Source organism: Hypanus sabinus, chromosome 5 (genome assembly GCF_030144855.1).
Source record: "Hypanus sabinus isolate sHypSab1 chromosome 5, sHypSab1.hap1, whole genome shotgun sequence".
In the NCBI taxonomy this organism is placed as follows: Eukaryota; Metazoa; Chordata; class Chondrichthyes; order Myliobatiformes; family Dasyatidae; genus Hypanus; species Hypanus sabinus.
Window position 1 is genome coordinate 61175725 of NC_082710.1, and position 18019 is coordinate 61193743.

Here is an 18019-nt window from a genome sequence, read left to right on the forward strand (position 1 = left end):
TAGGTAGAGTTATGACTATGATGGAATTGGCTAAGTCTATTACCTTCTGCAGCCTCTTGCTGACAAGAGTCTAAAACTCCCTATAATTCACTGCAGCCTTCTCATCACCATGTAAGATTTTATCAACAACAGTGGTGTTTTTGACAAATTTATAGAGGGTGTTTGAACTGTGCTTAGTCACACAGTCATGAGTATAGAGACGAGATCAGTGGGCTCGGCACGCATCACTAAGGTGTACTGGTGTTGACAGCCAGCAAGGAGGCGGTGTTATTACCAATCTGCACTGACTGTGGTCTCCTAATAACTAAGTTGAGCATCGAGTTGCACAGGGAAGTACAGGGGTCTAAGTTCTGAAGCTTTGTTATTATTAATGGAGGGAATGATGACATTGAACACAGAGCTGTAATTAACCAGCAATAGCCTGACTTATGACTTGTGGTTGTCTCGGTCCTACAAAGCAAAGCGGAATGCCAGTGAGATTACGTTGGCTGTAGACCCGTTGTGTTGGTTGGTGAAATGCAGTGGCTCTAGGTCCTTGTTCAGGCAGGAGTTCATTTTAACAATAACAAACTTCTCAGAGCATTTCATTATGGTAAAAGTGAATGCTACAGAAACAGAAGCACATTGCAAAAGCCACATTTGCTTTCTGTCAGAACAATAGACTGTCATTATGTGTCAAAGGGTGAATGATCATAGATTTGTACATGTAGGACCATGAGCTGAGTCCCATGAACAGTGAGGAATTAACATTCTCATTAGCAACTACCTTCACCGTGAACTCAAGCTGCTATGTATCTAGAGCTGAATAAGTCAAACCAGCGGAAAAGAAAAACATCGGGTCAGAGAATATCAAATAGCAGCAAAAATCAGTTAAATAGTAATGCGAGAGAACCATCTCACCATGTGTACAAAGTTCAAATTCTATTAAAACATATAAACAGAAAAACTTGAGATGTTGCTGCCAATCTGAACTGACTGGGGTCTGCAAGTGAGGAAGTCAAGGATCCAATTGCACAAGGAGGTACTGAGGCTAAGGTCTTGAAGCTTATTGATTAGTTTCGAGGGGATGATGGCATTAAATGGCAAGATGTAGTCGATAAAGAGCAGTTTAATGTATGCATCCCTGCTGTTCGTATGATCAAGGGTTGAGTGATGAGTCAATGAGATGGCATTTGCTGTGGACCTTTTGCTCCAGTGGGCAAACTGAAGCAGATCCAAGTAACCCCTCAGGCAGGAGTTGAAGTGTTTTATCACCCTCTCAAGACACTTCATCACTGTGAATGTTAAGCGCTACTGGATGATAAATTCACTGAGTAATCAAATACACACAAAAAATAGTTAAGACCATAAGGCACAGGAGCAGAATCAGGCAGAATTTGGCCCATCGAGTCTGCTTTGCCATTCAATCATGGCTGATCCTTTTTTCCCCTTCCTCACCTCTCCCTTGCAATAGTAATTGCACTCACTTTTCTTCCTTCAGACACTACAACATCTGGCACACGGCCAGTGTCTTCCACAGTGAAGTCTGATACAAAGTACTCATTTAGTTCATCTGCCATCTCCTTGTCTCCCATTATTTTTTCTCCGGCCTCATTTTCTAGCAGTTCTATATCCACTCTCATCTCTCTTTTACTTTCTTTTACATACTTGAAAAAGCTTTTACTATCCACTTTGAAATTGTTTGCTAGCTTTCTTTCATATTTCATCTTTTTTCTTCTAATGATTCTTTTATTTGCTCTCTGTAGGTTTTTAAGCTTCCCAATCCTCTATCTTGCTGCTATTTTTTGCTTTATTTTATGTCCTCTCTTTTGTTTTTACATAAGCTTTGACTTCTCTTGCCAGCCATGGTTGTACTACTTTGCCATTTGAGTATTCCTTTGTTTTTGGAACACATCTTTCCTGACCTTCCTCATTTTTGCCAGAAACTCATAACATTGCTGCTCTGCTGACATCCCTGTTGACAGCTCCTTCCAAATTGCTTTGGCCACTCCTCTCTTATACCACTGTAATTTCCTTTACTCCACTGAAATACTGCTATGTCAGACTCTACTTTCTCCCTATCTAATTTCAAATTGAACTCAATCATATTGTGATCCCTGGCTCTTAAGGCCTCTTTTACCTTAAGCTCCCTAATCGCTTCTGGTTCATTACATAACACCCAATCCAGTATAGCCAATCCCCTAGTAAGCTCAACAACAAACTGTTCTAAAAAGCCATCACATAGGCATTAAACAAACTCACTCTCTTGACATCCATTTCCAACCTGATTTTCCCAATCGATGTGCATTTTAAAATCTCCCATGACTACCATAACATTGCCCTTTTGACACGTCTTTTCTATTTCCTGTTGTAATCTGTAGTCGGCCTCCCAGCCACTGTTGGGAGGCCTGTACATAACCGCCATCAGGGTCCTTTTACCCTTGCAGTTTCTTAACTCAACCCACAAAGATTCAACATCTTCTGATCCTATGTCACATCTTTCTACTGAACTGATGCCATCCTTTACCAGCAGAGACACATCACCCCCTCTGCTTATCTTCCTAGCCCTCCAATAAAATGTGTAACCTTGGACATTCAGCTCCCAATTATAACCATCCTTCAGCCATAGTTCAGTGATGGTCACAACATCGTACCTGACAATCTGTAGTAGTGCAATAAGATCATCCACCTTATTTCTTAAACTCTGTGCATTGATATATCAGGCTTTGAGTGCTGTATTTGCTACCCTTTTTGATCTTGCATCCCTAATGCACTGATACTCACACTGCTGGCTGCAATTTTGTCCTATCATCTGCCTGTCCTTCCTGACAGTCTAGATAAATTTAAGTCATTGACTCAGATGTTATCTAACCTGAACTATCTCAAATTTCAAGTCCAAGTCCAGTTTATTGTCATTAAACCATACATATGTATACAGCCAAACAAAACATTGTACCTCCAGGCCAAGGTGCACAACATAGTATATATAACTCACACACAACATAAAGTAATGTTACCACAAATAAGGTTCATTTACGAAACAAGTTAAAAAGTGAACAGTATTACTCTATTTGTGCTTCATACTGGGTGGAGGCAGTGATTACGGTACTCTTACAGCCTGAGGGTAAGAAGCTCCTTTCAATCCAAGCCATTCTTGTCCTAATGCTACAGTACCTCCTGCCTGATGGTAGGGGGTCAAATACATTGTTGGATGGACGGGGTTGGGGGGGGGGGGGAATCACTGATAATGTTAAGGGCCCTGGATTCGCAGTGCTCCGATAAATATCCCTGATGATCCTCTCAGCAGTCTTCACAATCCTTTGTAGGATTGATGTGATGATTGCAGGTAGCTGTCTCCCCAGAGATATTCCAGTCTGTTTTCATTACAGTTCTGCAATACAGAGGTTGCTCCATGTGGCCAGGTCTTCATCTCCCTTTGAACTGGTTTGACTCATTTAATCAGTGGGTGTTATGTAGGAAATAGCATAACAGATAAGCGGTCAGAGAATTAGAGAAGCAGGCAGGAAACAGCTTTGTATGCATCGGGGATGTTAGTATAAACCAGGTTTTATGTGTTCTCACCTCTGGTAGCAAAGTCAACATACTGATAGGATTTGGGCAGAACAGTTTTTAAAGCAACACACACAAAATGCTGGTGGAACGCAGCAGGCCAGGCAGCATCTATAGGAAGAAGTGCAGTCGATGTTTTCGGCCGAGACCCTTCGTCAGGACTAACTGAAAGAGGAGATAGTAAGAGATTTGAAAGTAGGAGGAAGAGGGGGAGATCTGAAATGATAGGAGAAGACAGGAGGGGGAGGGATGAAGCTAAGAGCTGAAAAGTTTATTGGCAAAAGGGATATATGGCTGAAATAACGTGTCTGGGTCAGAGTGTGAACGAAAAGTTGAAGGGCCAAAGAAATTATAGATGGGGAGCAGTGAGAGAAGGTTTCACTAAACTCTCATCAAACAGAAGATTTAAACTTCTTCAGTGTAGACATCACAGGAAGAGGTTTCGCAGTACTGGATTTAAAAACACAAACAAGAGGAAATCTGCAGCTGCTGGAAATTCAAACAACACACACAAAATGCTGGTGGAACGCAGTATAAGTTAGTACATTTGAAGTCTCCGGCAACAATATAGAAACCATCAGGGTGTGTGGTTTGCAGGTCACTGATGGTGCCATAGCTTCCCCAGCATTAGCACGGGTGAGGAGGGTGGTGGAGGTGTACACAAGACACAGTCACAACAGCAGTGAAATCCTTCAGTAAATACTTCTCCATTAAGAACTCTACCAGAGGCAAACAGTGGGTTGTCACTACCAAGGCATTCACACCCCAGTTCTTAGATACATACACCTGCAATGCAGGTCTTGCTAGAGATTGCGAAAATTCAATTGGATGGAAAAGAGATGAAACCCTCTAGCTGGATGCCGCTTCAGGGGTGGGGTCCTGGAGCCATGCTTCTGTCAGAATGAACGTGCAGCTGCCCTTCATCTCAAGCTGATTCAGTCTCAGACACAGGCAATCTAGTTTATTTTCTAATGGCTGAACTTTTGAAAGTAGAGTTGACAGGAGATCTGGCTTGCAAAATTTCACCTTTAGTATCGCACGAAGACCAGCACGCTTTCCACGTTTGTTTACTTGCGCGCCATTTCCAACTAGTTCAACCTGGGTGGCTGTAGCAGGCAGTAACACGGTATGCAACAAGCCCATGCTGGGTGCTTATCTGCTAGCCAACAACCTGCCAGTGAGGTAGACTTGCAGTACTTGTCCTTAATAGGAAGCAGTGTCATGTCATCTCAAAAAAGATACAAAGTTTAAGAAAGAAGAGTTCGCCCACTCTTCTTATCTTTTAAGAATAGTAATATTGAAATTGCTTTGTTTACCAATGAAGGTGCAGAAGGAAACTTAAAGAACTCCAGTTTTGACTTAATGCTTGAAGATGAGTTTGTAGACTTGTGTGTGTATCCTAACTTTGACTACATGAAGGCAGCTGATAAGTTACTGACCTGTTGGCTCTGTTCTGTCAAAGTCCGGAGCTTGCTCATGATTTCCTCAGCCTCATTTGGCTGTATGATGTCAGCTTTGAAAGCAGAAACACATATACATGCCACTGAATAAGCCAGAACCTGAAAAAAGATGATTTTTATGACCATCTTGCACACTCACCTATCAATTTAAATTATTCATGTGGCGAAATCAGGAGGAGGATAATCTTTTTATGGACATCTCTTATAACTTCACATTATCCAATAACAACTGCATTTAGAAACTAAAATTTTGTGCACTTGTGGACAGATAGAGAAGATCCCCGCTTTTACAGCACTAAATATAGATTAAACATGCAAAACCTTGTATATCGACATTGCAAGGACAAAGGATTAACACAGAAGTGAGAAGAAATAAAACATTACAGAAAAAAAACATTACAGAAAGTAAAATTTGGGAATTTTTCAGTGGAAATTTGACTTGCTGAAATAAACAGCTGGAGTAACGTGATAGTCAGGTTAAAGGTAACAAAACATCAGAGAAGATTGTGCTTGATCCAACTTATTTCTGTTCTCAGCACTACTTGCAACCCCCCCCCCCTCCCCCCCACCATCCCGACATTAATCCATGACAAACCCACTACTTCACAAACCTCCTGCATTTGATGCAGGAGCCAAATCACATTCCAGACCCTATAGTCATAGCTGTCCAATGAAGTGGAGCTGCCTGCAAGTAATGACCAGACATCAAGTGGTGGATCCTAAAGCCCCATCCCAGAATCCATAATGGTCCTCATACTGAAGTTACAGAAATGAAATGAAAATATGGAGTAAAATTTTAAAAGAATATACCACATACTTGTATTTCCATTCCCTTCCCATGTCAAATAATCCATTCATATCAGTAAGGTAATGCTACAATTGCCAGCATATTCAATGTACTCAGAGGCCACTTACAAATCTATTTTCTGCTTAGGATGACTGAATTACTTGTCTGGATTTGGAACAGCAAGGTGGAATGTGTGCTGAAATTTAACAGGGCTAGGAGAAATTATTTGTGAACAGAAAAAGGTAGCAGACCAGAAACCTGAAGTTCAATCAAAGTAGGGAAAGTGGTTTAAAAAAAAAATCACCTGTAAGTCCAAGTTTAAGTAAGTCATAATGGATGCCCGTCAACTCCAGTTTCATTACTATACTATAACTTTAGGAAATACAGAATGTAAAGGCTTTGGAGGGGATGCAAAAAGGACTGATGGAAAAGAATTCATGGCTGAGAGACTTCTGTGGATTGGATAACTTTTGTGTTGTTCTGAAATCAGAGGTGGTGGTAAAGAGAAGGGAAGGAGTGAGTTAAATTAATCTAGAGCAAGGACTGACTGGAAACTGAGTAGAGAGAAACCATTCCTACTGGTAGATGGGCTAAGAAATAGCAGACTTAGAATGACTATGGTTGGCCAAGGAACCAAAAGTAACAAAAGAATTTTTTTTAAATCAACAATTGATTAGGTTCAGGAATGCATTCACAGGGAAGTTGTGGGGGATGGATTAAAACGGTAGTTGGATTCGTAATTAAAAGGAGAATTTGCTAAACTTTGGGGGGGGGGGAGAAGGCAGGAGATGCTGAGATTGCTCTTACACAGAACTGTGTGGATTTGCTAGGACCTTACAGTAGCTATTCTGTTATTCTATGAGATGATCATGTCAAGGCACTGGGTGCCTCAGGCCTTTAAAGCACCTTGAAGAAAAACTGGAGTTTCATCATCATGCGTAAAATAAAGCTAATCTAATACACAGGGACTCATGGAAGTTGGGCAGGACACACGAAATTCAGCCATCTCTGCCTATCTAATTTACTACCCACTAACCTCACAAAATTATGAAATTTTGACTCAGCAACAATGAAGCAATTCAAGGGTAATAGAAGGACAATATTGCTTTGACCTGGTTTTCTGCTGCTTTCTGTGACAGCTCGGTGTTGTTAGAACAATTATTGAAATGTTGGGAAGTTCAAATCCTCATTCATGAAGTGAGGGGGTCGTATGAAAAATAGGGTTAACCAAGTAACACATGTTAAGAGAGGCTGAAGATGCTTTGGAAGGATAGGAAAAAGGTGTCATTATTAGTAAAAACACAAGTTTACCAATAAAAACCATAACTGCAACAAAGTCTGTAAAAATCTGTTTCAAGAAATTTCAAGTTTTTACCTATACCAGCTGCAATGTAATTTCAGTAACAGGGTTAATTATGTGGATTTGAGTGAGCTGCCAGTGATCAATAAAAGCATTTTGACTGGGCCTACCCTTGTTAGTGGGTTTGTGGGGTGAGGAGGAAATAAGGCATAGAGTTCAAGTCATCTTACTTTCTGGTCTTGCCGCCATCAACTCCCACTCCAGTCCCCACCCACGTATCACTTCCGGCAAAAAACAGCAGAATCTTGGGAAACTGCACCCTGTGTGGAGCTGAAGTTATATTTTACACCCAGACCATCATTATTGATATTTTACTTCAATTCTATTGCAACGGAGGCAAATATAACTGATAGTGTGCAGATTCAAACAACAACTCTGAGCCAACCTACCTCTTGTAGTACTCTGCTCTGAGTCAGACTTTCATCCAAGCTGGTACAGAGTTTCCCAAAGGTGACAGAAACATGCACACGGGACTCTGTTTGGCTGCTGTGACTCATGAGAGAAAGAACCAGGCCAACTCCAAGGATACATCCTGCGCTGTAAAAACAATAAACAACTTGAATTATCACTGGAACCTTAAACACTGTGTTCTCTCCACTGGCACTTTCTTATTCTACGAATAAACTACAAAATTAAACTTAAGAACTGCTATGTTAATCTATTCCAGTAGCATATTATATTACTAACTAGCCACTATTCCTATGAGATTATTGTTGAGCAACTCTACACAAAACTTTCACAACAAAATATAGAGCATAAGGCTGGAATAGCAGAGCAATGGAGCAGAAGCTGTGGGTAATGTAGACTAGAGTGTCATTAGAATAGGATGAGGAAGAGTTATATAAACAAGTAATTGCTCATTAGCAACATGAGTGAAAAGGGTTTGATAGGTCAACATTTTCAAAATAAACTTTGTGTTCTTGAGTGCAAAAGTTCCACTTTATCTAAATCTTCTGCATGACACATTAAAGTGATGATTTGGCAGTAATAATTCTGTCAAAGGCTCTGGAAACTCTTAAAAGATGAGCAGTTAAACATGCCTGGATTTCCATTTTCAGTACGTGGTCATTGTAGGAGCTTTAACCCATTTCTCTTGCCACAGATACTGCCTGACATGCAGAGTGTTCTGAGCAGTCACTGTTGTTATATCAAATTTCAGCATTTGTAGTGCTTAATAATTTCTATTAACTGTTTTGTACGCTGTTTGTAACAAATTCCGCCTCCCCAGATTTCTCAGAAGTACATCAATAAAGGGGAGGGTGGAAGTGGAAGGGGGAGGTATGCAGGGAGTTGGAGATGTGCTGGACTTTAAAAGATGATACAAATGCAAGAATACATGGAGGCAAATTTCCTCTCTAAGCCATTAAGCTTCACTGAAGCTTGAATTACACACTGTTTCACAACGCTCTATGCACAATTGGGAAAAAATTCTCAGAAATGAAACGAGCAACATGGTTGTGGCTACAGAAACAAATTTCTAAGAAAAGTAAAACATGCAGCCTGTACTTTATCAGTCACCCTGCCTTGAAAATGTATTCAGCCACCACTACTATTTTCACTTTTTACCATCTCATTTTCAAAATTAAAAATGTATTGAAGTATGATTTTTGAGCTAATCTACAAAAAAAATTGTGCATCATGTCAAAAGAAAAATTCCAAAACTTGTAAACAATTTACTAACAATTAAAAACCAAAATTGTGAAAGTGAAAAAGTATTCATCCCCTTTGTAATTACTATGCTAACTTCCCTCAGATGCAATACTGTACACTACCTTATCAACTCACCCAATTTGTTGATGTAGAAAATTGGAGGATCACTTGAATATTTATCCCCTCTCTCTGTAAGGTCCAACAGTATGGTAAATTTTCAACAGACCAAACCAAAATGAAGCTAAAAGAGCATCCGTCAAGTCGTAGAAATGATAATAAAGAACCATAAATCAGACGAAGTATACAAGACCATCTCAAAGGCACTGAACATACCTCAGAGCTCAGTGCAGTCCATCAGGAAAAAGTGGAAAAACTATGAACCGACAGCCACGTGGTCTAGGTTATGCCACCCCTCTAAATTTAAGTCTCTGGAGAGTAATGGCACTTGTAAGAGAGGCTGCTGTGATGAAGGTCATGGCTCCAAAATCTCTAAGGCCTTGCACAAAAGGGTAGTGATGTAAAAGGGGCAAGGAAGAAGCCTGGCTAAAAAAGAACAGTATATCCTTGCCCATGAAGGCTTTCCAAAGCATCACTTAGAAGATACTGTAGAGATGTGGAAGAATGACTTGTGGTCAGATGAAATTAAAATGGAACTTTTGGTCTCAACACTAAACAGTACATGTGGCGTAAATCTAATACTGTGCACTAGCCAGGTAACACTATCCCTACTGTAAAATATGGTGGAAGTACCATCAGGCGATGGGGATACTTTCCAGCAACAGGGACTGGAAACCCAATCAGAATTGATAGAAAGATGATTGCTGCTAAATACAGAGAGATCCTGGATAAATTCCTGGTAGCCTCTGCCAGAAAGCTTAAACTAGGGAGGAAGTTTGTCTTTCAGCAGGACAACAGCCCAAGCACACTGCCAGAGCAACCGTGGAATGTCCTTGAGTGGGCCAGTCAGAGACATGACCTTAGCCCAAACAAACAACTCTGGCAAGACTGTAAGATTGCTATCCACCACTGCTCCCCAACTAACCTGGCATAGCTTGAGCAATTTTGCAAGGAGGAATGAGCAAATCTTGCTCAATCATGTTGTGCAAAGAACAGTTTTATCAAAAAAAGACTACTGGCTGCCATAGCTCGGAGAGGTGGTTCAACTAAGTACTGAGCAAAGGGGGATGAATACTTTTGAAATGCTGCCGTTCCAGTTATTGAATTTGTAGTATTTCATGTTTCCAATTTTCCCTGATTTTTGGGCTCTACTATGTAAAAAAGGAGCATGTGATTCACAAGATTCAGAAATAAAAATTCTCAGTTAAATTAGTCTAAATCCCTCGTTGTATTACTCATTTACGTGACCAAAGGGTTGGGGTTGAATACTTTTGCAAGGCACTGTATTGGTGATGGAATATTGAATAAGTTTCCATCCCACTGTCTTTTTAAATTATTCATTCAAATATAAAAGCATTTTCCTTATTGCACAATTGACATCATTTGAAACTTCCTTACTCAAAGATAGCCAAGGTAAATGTCTATTACAGCATATTCAGACAGAAAACTGCATTTTCGCACAGCCTCCAAGAAGAAAAGCATCTAAATTATACTAACTGCATCTAGGTCATCACTTAACAGCATGCTTCCAACTTTATGCAAATGAAGACTCAATTGCTGATTGTATTTTTAACAAGAATAAGCATAGTATGATCTGGTAAATTCTCTCTACATTATTGTAAAGCTATACAGAGAACTACCCAAGTATCATCCTATAAAAAAACTTAACTTGCTCACTTTTTAGTTATATTCAATTACATTATTTCTTACAGAAATTTATAAAGATCTCTAAACTGTACTTGTATTCCAGGTTCATATCAAAGCAACATTTTTCCAATGCGTCGAGGGATTTCATGAGCAGCAAATTCATCTTCTGTGCTGAAACGTCACTGCAAAAGAAACCATAGCTGGCTTCAGATTTGAATGGATCTTTCATATTCATAATGTACATTCTATAACTATTTTTTATTTTTATCTATTTTTTATTTAACAATACAGCACAGACTAGGCTCTTCTGGCCCATCGAGCTACATCACCCTCGCAGCCCAACAAGCTTGATTAACCCTAACCTAATCACGGGACAACTGACCTACCCAGTATGTCTTTGGACTGTGGGAGGAAACTCACACGTAATAGGGAGGACACACCTGAGACATCTTATAGAACAGCCCTGGAATTGAGCTCCAATATACGGAATGCCCAGAGCTACAATAGCATTGTGCTAATGCTATGCTACCATGGCGCCCATGGAATAGCTCAAAGCAATGTACCCTGTGCTTGTAAACCCCAGATGGTCACAAGTTAATTTGGACAGGATGCAAAAGGTAAATTTCAAATAAGTTGACTCCAAATAGATGCTCTTGCAAATATTAACTGCTGTTTCATCCAAAGTCCAAGACCGTTCATACATTATTGAGCATTATATTATTGAACTCTCAAAAAATCCCAATAGAATATTTAAGCAATGTGTATTTAAGATGCTAATTTCCTGCTGATCTTCAGTACTATAATTTTGAAGATATGCTTCAAGTGCATTTCCAAGTTACTATAACAACTACATTTCAGATTTATGATCCTTCTTCTGGTTAATTTTAACAAAGAATTGTATTTTAACTTGAAATCACAGTGACTTCAAAAAACACCATGTAATAGTCCTATTGAAATCATTCAATCTTTCCACCTGAATTGCAGGTCAAACAACACATAGATAAGCAACTCCATAAATGATGTAAAGTATTTCTTCATCAAATACCTCATTCGTTCTTCATATAAACGGGATAGGAACATTCCCATGGCCAGTCCGGTATGAAACTGAACAGCCTGAGATTCATCAGCACTTGGTTTTCCTGGTAAGCCTGCAGTGAAAATGCTGAGGACTTCCTCAATAACTTCTTTGTGCGATGTGATGAAAACAGGAACAAGAAGAGTTAAAGCTGTAGCAGCGCAGGAGCGAGCTATGGCACTGGCTGTGCTCTCTCCAGAATAAGATTTCTGTGAAAGCCATAAAACAGTGTTAGCAAAGTACTCTTTAAAAGTTGCTCTTTCCAACTGCCATTGCATCAAGACTCTTTGTAAATGCTTATTATGATTTTCTGTTTTAAAAAGTGTTATATAGCTTCAAGTTATTGTTGGAAAGGCACCATTACAGTCATTCTTCAGAGAACATTCAAGCTCATTAAAGTTCCTCCCCATGCCAATTTGGCATATCAGGAGGCAATCTTCCCATTTCTTTAGCATTTGTCTGTTTTACCAGACTGAGGTGCTAGGTCAACGCTCAACCCGGCATGAGTAGAACTCGGCAAGAGGCTGGCCAGATTTGAACCCAGGACTTGTCGCTCTGAAGTCTGGTGTGAATGACACTGCACCACTGGCACAATGCATGCTTAATAAATGGAAGGTAAATAATTTACATGATTATGACATTCTTTGTATTTCCTAATAACAAAATGCTACCATTTATGGTACTGCTTCTTCTTTCTGAGATTCTCCGATGACAATTTATAATCTCTAGTTAAGGTGAGAACTAGACCACAAGACCTCAGTGGCATATTCTACTGCAAGCATGTTCTAGGCTGAGCTTCCATGCTGCTCTAACAGAAGCCTTTGTCAGAAAAGGTTAAAAGTAAACAGTATCTCGCTGTTTAAGGAGATACAAAATATTTCAAAGCGTGATTTAAAAAAAGAACAAGATTCTTCCTGTGTACTTGTTAAAATTCCATCCTCAACCAAAAGAGTCACGAACAAATTTTCTGATTGTTCACTTGCCTTACCATCTGTAAGCAATGTACTATTTACATATTTACCATAGGGTGTCTTGATAGTACCTCTATCTACACTTCAGATAGGAATCCACCAATTTTAAGTCACTTTGGGAAGTATACTGCCCCAACTTGGTTACCCATTACTGAACTGATAATCTTCGATTTAAAACTATAAGTTTACTAATGTCATGAGCTGAATAAGTTGAAATGTGAATCCATGAACAGTGAAAATAATGCTGCAGACCAGGATGGGTGAAGGTAGATGACAAGATGCACTAAAAAATAAACAGAGAATTTACCCTGTATAGAAGCTCTCTGAATTCCATACACCAACTGTGAAGGCGGCTAAGGGCAGTAAGGTTTCCATTCCTTAACTTGGTGCCAAATGAAATTCTATGTAATTAGAGAGTCACATACAAAATGTTTGGATGGGTGGCTACAAATAACCCCTGGATAAATAAATTAAGCTCTCAGCCAGAAAGCAGAGATACCTTGCAGCACATTCCCAATATTTGCATCAGATAAAATACAAAACAGTGAAACTTCCTCAAAGAAACACAAACAACACTTGATGGATTGAAACAGACAAAAATGAATAAAATTTCCCATTTTACTCCTACACCATTTAGTATCCATTTCCATAATGTTATTGCAATCAATGTATTATCAAAATTATATCCCACAGATAAATATACTTACTTCTCTTTCCCTATCTGCAGTTCACAATAACATGGTGACCAAGCCATTCTCCTTCATTCAGGTGTGTGGAACTGCACACACATGGTTTTATTTTTATTTATCCAGTCACACCTGAAATTAATACATAAAGGCTTCCCTTATTCCTCAACTTCAGAATTTCCGCAAGGATCAATCATTTTCCCTTCCAATTTCTGCTGTGTACAGTGCCTCTCACCAACATCAAGTGAAAAAGCGGTATTGGGTTTTACTTCTATGCTGGCAAAACCCAGCTATTTCACTACCAACTGTCTCTAATTAAGCATATTGCTCGTCTTACAGAACTGGATAAGAAGAAACCACTTCCATGAAATATTTTTAAATCCAAAGAGATTGACATCAGACGCTGATATCAACTGTATTCTCTAGCCTCCAATTCAGACCTTCTTGCCACTTTGAAGTATTTGACCCTGACTCCAGCTCTGGACCCACATCCTCTATATCACTAAAACCACCAGCTTTTCTGCAAAGTCCATCTTAGTTTACCTGCTTCCAAAAGCACTAACCAGGACTTTGTTTCCTCTGAAACACAACTATTCATCTGGCAAGCTTCCCAATTTCTAGCTTGACAAGCCAATTTCAGTCCAAAACTCTGTTGTCAGTGTCCTAATTTGCACACATGACTCATATATTTAATAACTTAGTGGGTCCTGGTCCAGCAGCAACTTGGCTTTGAAATTTTTAGTTCAGATCACCCCATTTTCTCACCCATCTCCCCAGCAAGACAAGCCTCCAAATTATCTGTTCTCCTTCAATTCAGACCTCTTGAAAAGCACTAATTTCCTCTTTTTTTGTGACTGCCTTTAAATGTTAAGGCTCTAAATTTTGGGATTCCGTCCCTTATCATCCCAGTATCAATCTCTTGCTATAATTCACTTTTTAAAAATCCAATTCTTTTGACTAAGTTTTGGCTCACCCACATTCATGGCTTTGTTAATCTCATCGTGCTGGTGTGTTCAAAATGTGTTACAAATGCAAGGTGTTAAAATAATGTCAACCAAGCAAATTATGTAAAAAGACGATTGTTTTTTTTTTGTGTGAATTTCTCAAAAGAACATTTGTAAAAACAATTTTTTTCATTATATAAACTTGACCCATAATACTCTACAGTAAATAAACTAATGCTTAACCTTGGTAGTTTGGACAATGACAAAATAGTCTGTTTTTAAACAACTTAATGTCTTTGTGCTAATTTTTAATTCAAAAGCACTTTCACAATTGTGGATGGGATCCTCCTTGTACTTATAATGTTATGGTTAATAGTCACTGTATACAGAGCCTAACTACTCATTCCTACCCTCAATATTCAGGGAACTCCTTAGAAAAGCTCAAGCATCCTGAACAGATAACAGATTTATAGACCAATCCTCCTTTGGAAACCATTTTGTTTGCTTAAACAGCATAATTTGTTAACTTTTGAAAATTTAAAGATCTCTGCTGGGGTGGGGGAGGGGAAATGTTCATTTTTACCACGAACTGAGAAAAACTTGTAAGCGCCGGCTTAGGAGTTGATTTAATGCTAAACCATGAAACTGATACACCTACTTCCCAGCGTCAACATACCAGAAGCAACCTCAAACTGACAAATTAAGTGACTAATCCTTTTCCCCAATCCCCTGCTAGAGTAACATACAAAAGGTGTCAATCTGTCATCAACAATTTCACTTTCATGTCTGAGTCAGAACTCCTAACAGGACATGAGCAAAGCTAGTGCAGTTGTTTGAAGCGCTGTATTAAAACGTGCCTCTAAAATCAATGGCCAAGATCTTTTAAGCTCTGATTTTCTTGTACTTAAAAGTATCTTATATTTGGATGAGAGTCTTATCCTTCATGTAAATAAAGAGTCTGATTTATGTGTAAAATAGAATGTAGAGTGAGACACATTATAGAATGAACATAGTTTGTTCGCTAGTGGAATGGGCTGCCGGCAACAGTGGTGGAGGCGGATACAATAAGGTCTTTTAAGAGACTTTTAGATAGGTACATGGAGCTTAGTAAAACAGAGGGCTATAGGTAAGCCTAGTAATTTCTAAGGTAGGGTCATGTTGTGCTGTAGGTTTTCTATGTTTCTAGTCTTGTCTCTCCTTTTCAGCTCCAAAATTACCAATGTCCTCAAGTGCAAGAAAATGATTACCAAATTTGTTTCTATAGGTATCTTTGTTTCTGTGACTAAGTTTAAGTGAACAACAACAACATAAACTAAATAAAGATGTCTCATTTTGCTTGGAAACTCAATGCTTTCACCTTTATGCGGTATATTTGCAATTAACACATTCTCTACTACACAAGGGTATGATATTCAGAGGTCCATTTTTGGTCAATACTATTTCTCAAACAAGTGTCTCCAAAATTTTCTATTTCACTTTTCAGCTTTCTTCTCAGAACCTCAGAAAACTTTATTATTTGGCTTTAAAAGATGTTGCAAAAGTTGATGTAAAACATGACGCAAAAATATTTTTGCTATGGTAAGTAATACAATGTATTATTGTTTGTACTAGAAAAAGACTTACATGTTGGAACCAAGGGAAGATGCGTCCCTTTGGACGGTAATGGTTGTCAACAATACTTAGAAGTGTCTCCACCACCATGGATATCCAGTGCTTTGTCGGCAAAATTTCAGCCCCAATCTACACAAGAGATAATTGCGAATGTAACAATATATGGATAACAATCAAAATATCCTGCATCTCCTCTCCCATCTCTTTATGCTTATTGATAATATATAATAATTTGAGAAACGCTACTTTTATTTAAGTTCACTTGGACTCGAATAATTATTGTTAAAATATAGAAAGATACATACAAGATACATACATATCTGAAACATACAAGATGGATTTCTACATTAGAGTGCTGAGCAACTGATTGGTAAAAGGCTATTTTAGGTCTAATATCGTGCAACAATAAAAGTCAATTAATAATCTTATTTTGAATGGACTTCAAAGGAAAGTATGACTATAATAAAATTAAGTTCAAAAGTGCTGGAAATTAATTCTGAAGAATGGGTTTTCAACCTACACCCCAGGAAGAGGAAGTTCTGAGGGCAAGATTAGCTGGGATAGATTGGGAAATTACATTAAAATTGACAGGCAATGGAGGCATTGAAATAACTATTGCATGACTTGTAACAAATATGCATTCCTCTTAGACACAAAACCAGATCAGAAAATGTTATTCATTAATCAGTGGAAAAAAATTAAAGATAGTATAGTATTAAGTAAAGAGCTTATAAAATTACCAGAAAAGCAGTAAATATTAAGATTGGGAGTATTTTAGAATTCAACGTAAGATGACCAAAAACCAACTAAAGAAAGGGAAAATAGAACAAGGGAGCAAACCAATGAGAAATGTAAAACAGATAACAGGAATTTCAAAAGATATGTACGCAAAAGGAAAGCACTAGCAAGGGCAAGTATGAGCCACTTAAAAAGAGCACTTACAGGGAGCATTTATAATGGGAAATAGGAAACAGCACAAAAAGTTATGCAAACTTTTTTTGCCTGAATTCACTGAAGACAAAAGAAAAGATTCTCAAAGTTATTCTGGAAATCCAGATCCATGTAAAAGAGGAAGTAAAAGAAAATATTATTTGTGAAGATATATTACAAGAGCAGTTAATTGGCCCAAAAGCCAATAAATCCCATGGAGCTGATGATCTACATTCTAGGATTTTGAAAGAGATGGCTACATTCTCAAACTCCAGAGATTTTGGACTGTTTTGTGTAGGTTGGACTGGCCCCATTTTTTAAGAAAAGCGGGAGGAAAAATGCAGAACTATCAACCTTTATTCTGACATGTACTTGGGAACATGAAGTAATTTATAATGAAGGATCCAATAGTAAAGATATTTAAAATGTGATAACAGAGTTCAGCAATGATTTATGAAAGGAGAATCAATTTTGACAAATCATTTGAAGTCAAGTGTGCATTTGGATTATAAGAAGACTAGAGGTTGTTGAGCAAGATCAGAACACATCAAATTGCACTATTCAAGTCTTTTGTAATTTATCATAAGTATAAGTTTGCACACATGCTGCAAAACAACAACTCTGATATCAAATAAGACAGTGACAATAAAACAGATTCTAATTCTGAATATACCAGTGTGCATAGATTTCCATCTACTCATAATCATATATCTGGATTGGCTGAGAGAACCAAGTGTCACTATCTTCAAATTAAACTTATGAAATGGGAATGATGTTAAGGAGGCAAAATGACAGTTGAAGCACCATATGGAAAAATATTGTTTTCCACTTTGGTGGAAAAAACAAGGATGCTGTTGACAGAATGGGAACTGTTGAGGTTCAAGGGGACTTGGGTGTCCTAGTACACCAATCACTGAAACCCAACATGCAAGTACAACAGCCAGTTAGGAAAGCAAATGATATGCTCTTCTTCAGTACTGAAAGGATTGTATACAAGAGTGAAGGTTTGCTGTTGTAATTACTTAGAGCCTTGCTGACACCACACCTGGAGTACTATGTACGATTGTGGTGTCCTTATCTAAAATAGGGATGTGCTTCCAATATCTGCAGCAAAGATTTACTGGATGGTTTCTGGGATGTCAGGTTAATCTTATGCAGAGAAGTCAAGTAAGTCAGGGCTCTAATCTTAGCAGTTTAGAAGAATGAAAGGTGAACTCTTTGAAATGTACCCA

The 18019-nt window shown here is 38.5% G+C and overlaps 1 protein-coding gene across 12 annotated transcripts in view; it reads right to left on the reverse strand.

Moving 5' to 3' along the window:
• The window catches only part of focad (focadhesin), a 223520-nt gene that overhangs the window by 49604 nt on the left and 155897 nt on the right, over positions 1-18019 (reverse strand). For all 12 annotated transcript variants that reach the window (XM_059970009.1, XM_059970007.1, XM_059970005.1 and 9 more), the window contains 5 exons: positions 15870-15986; positions 11616-11854; positions 10663-10752; positions 7546-7693; positions 4989-5108 (listed from right to left, as the gene is read on the reverse strand). In XM_059970009.1, coding sequence (XP_059825992.1) covers positions 4989-5108; positions 7546-7693; positions 10663-10752; positions 11616-11854; positions 15870-15986 — 714 coding nt within the window. The remainder of the gene's footprint in view (positions 1-4988; positions 5109-7545; positions 7694-10662; positions 10753-11615; positions 11855-15869; positions 15987-18019) is intronic.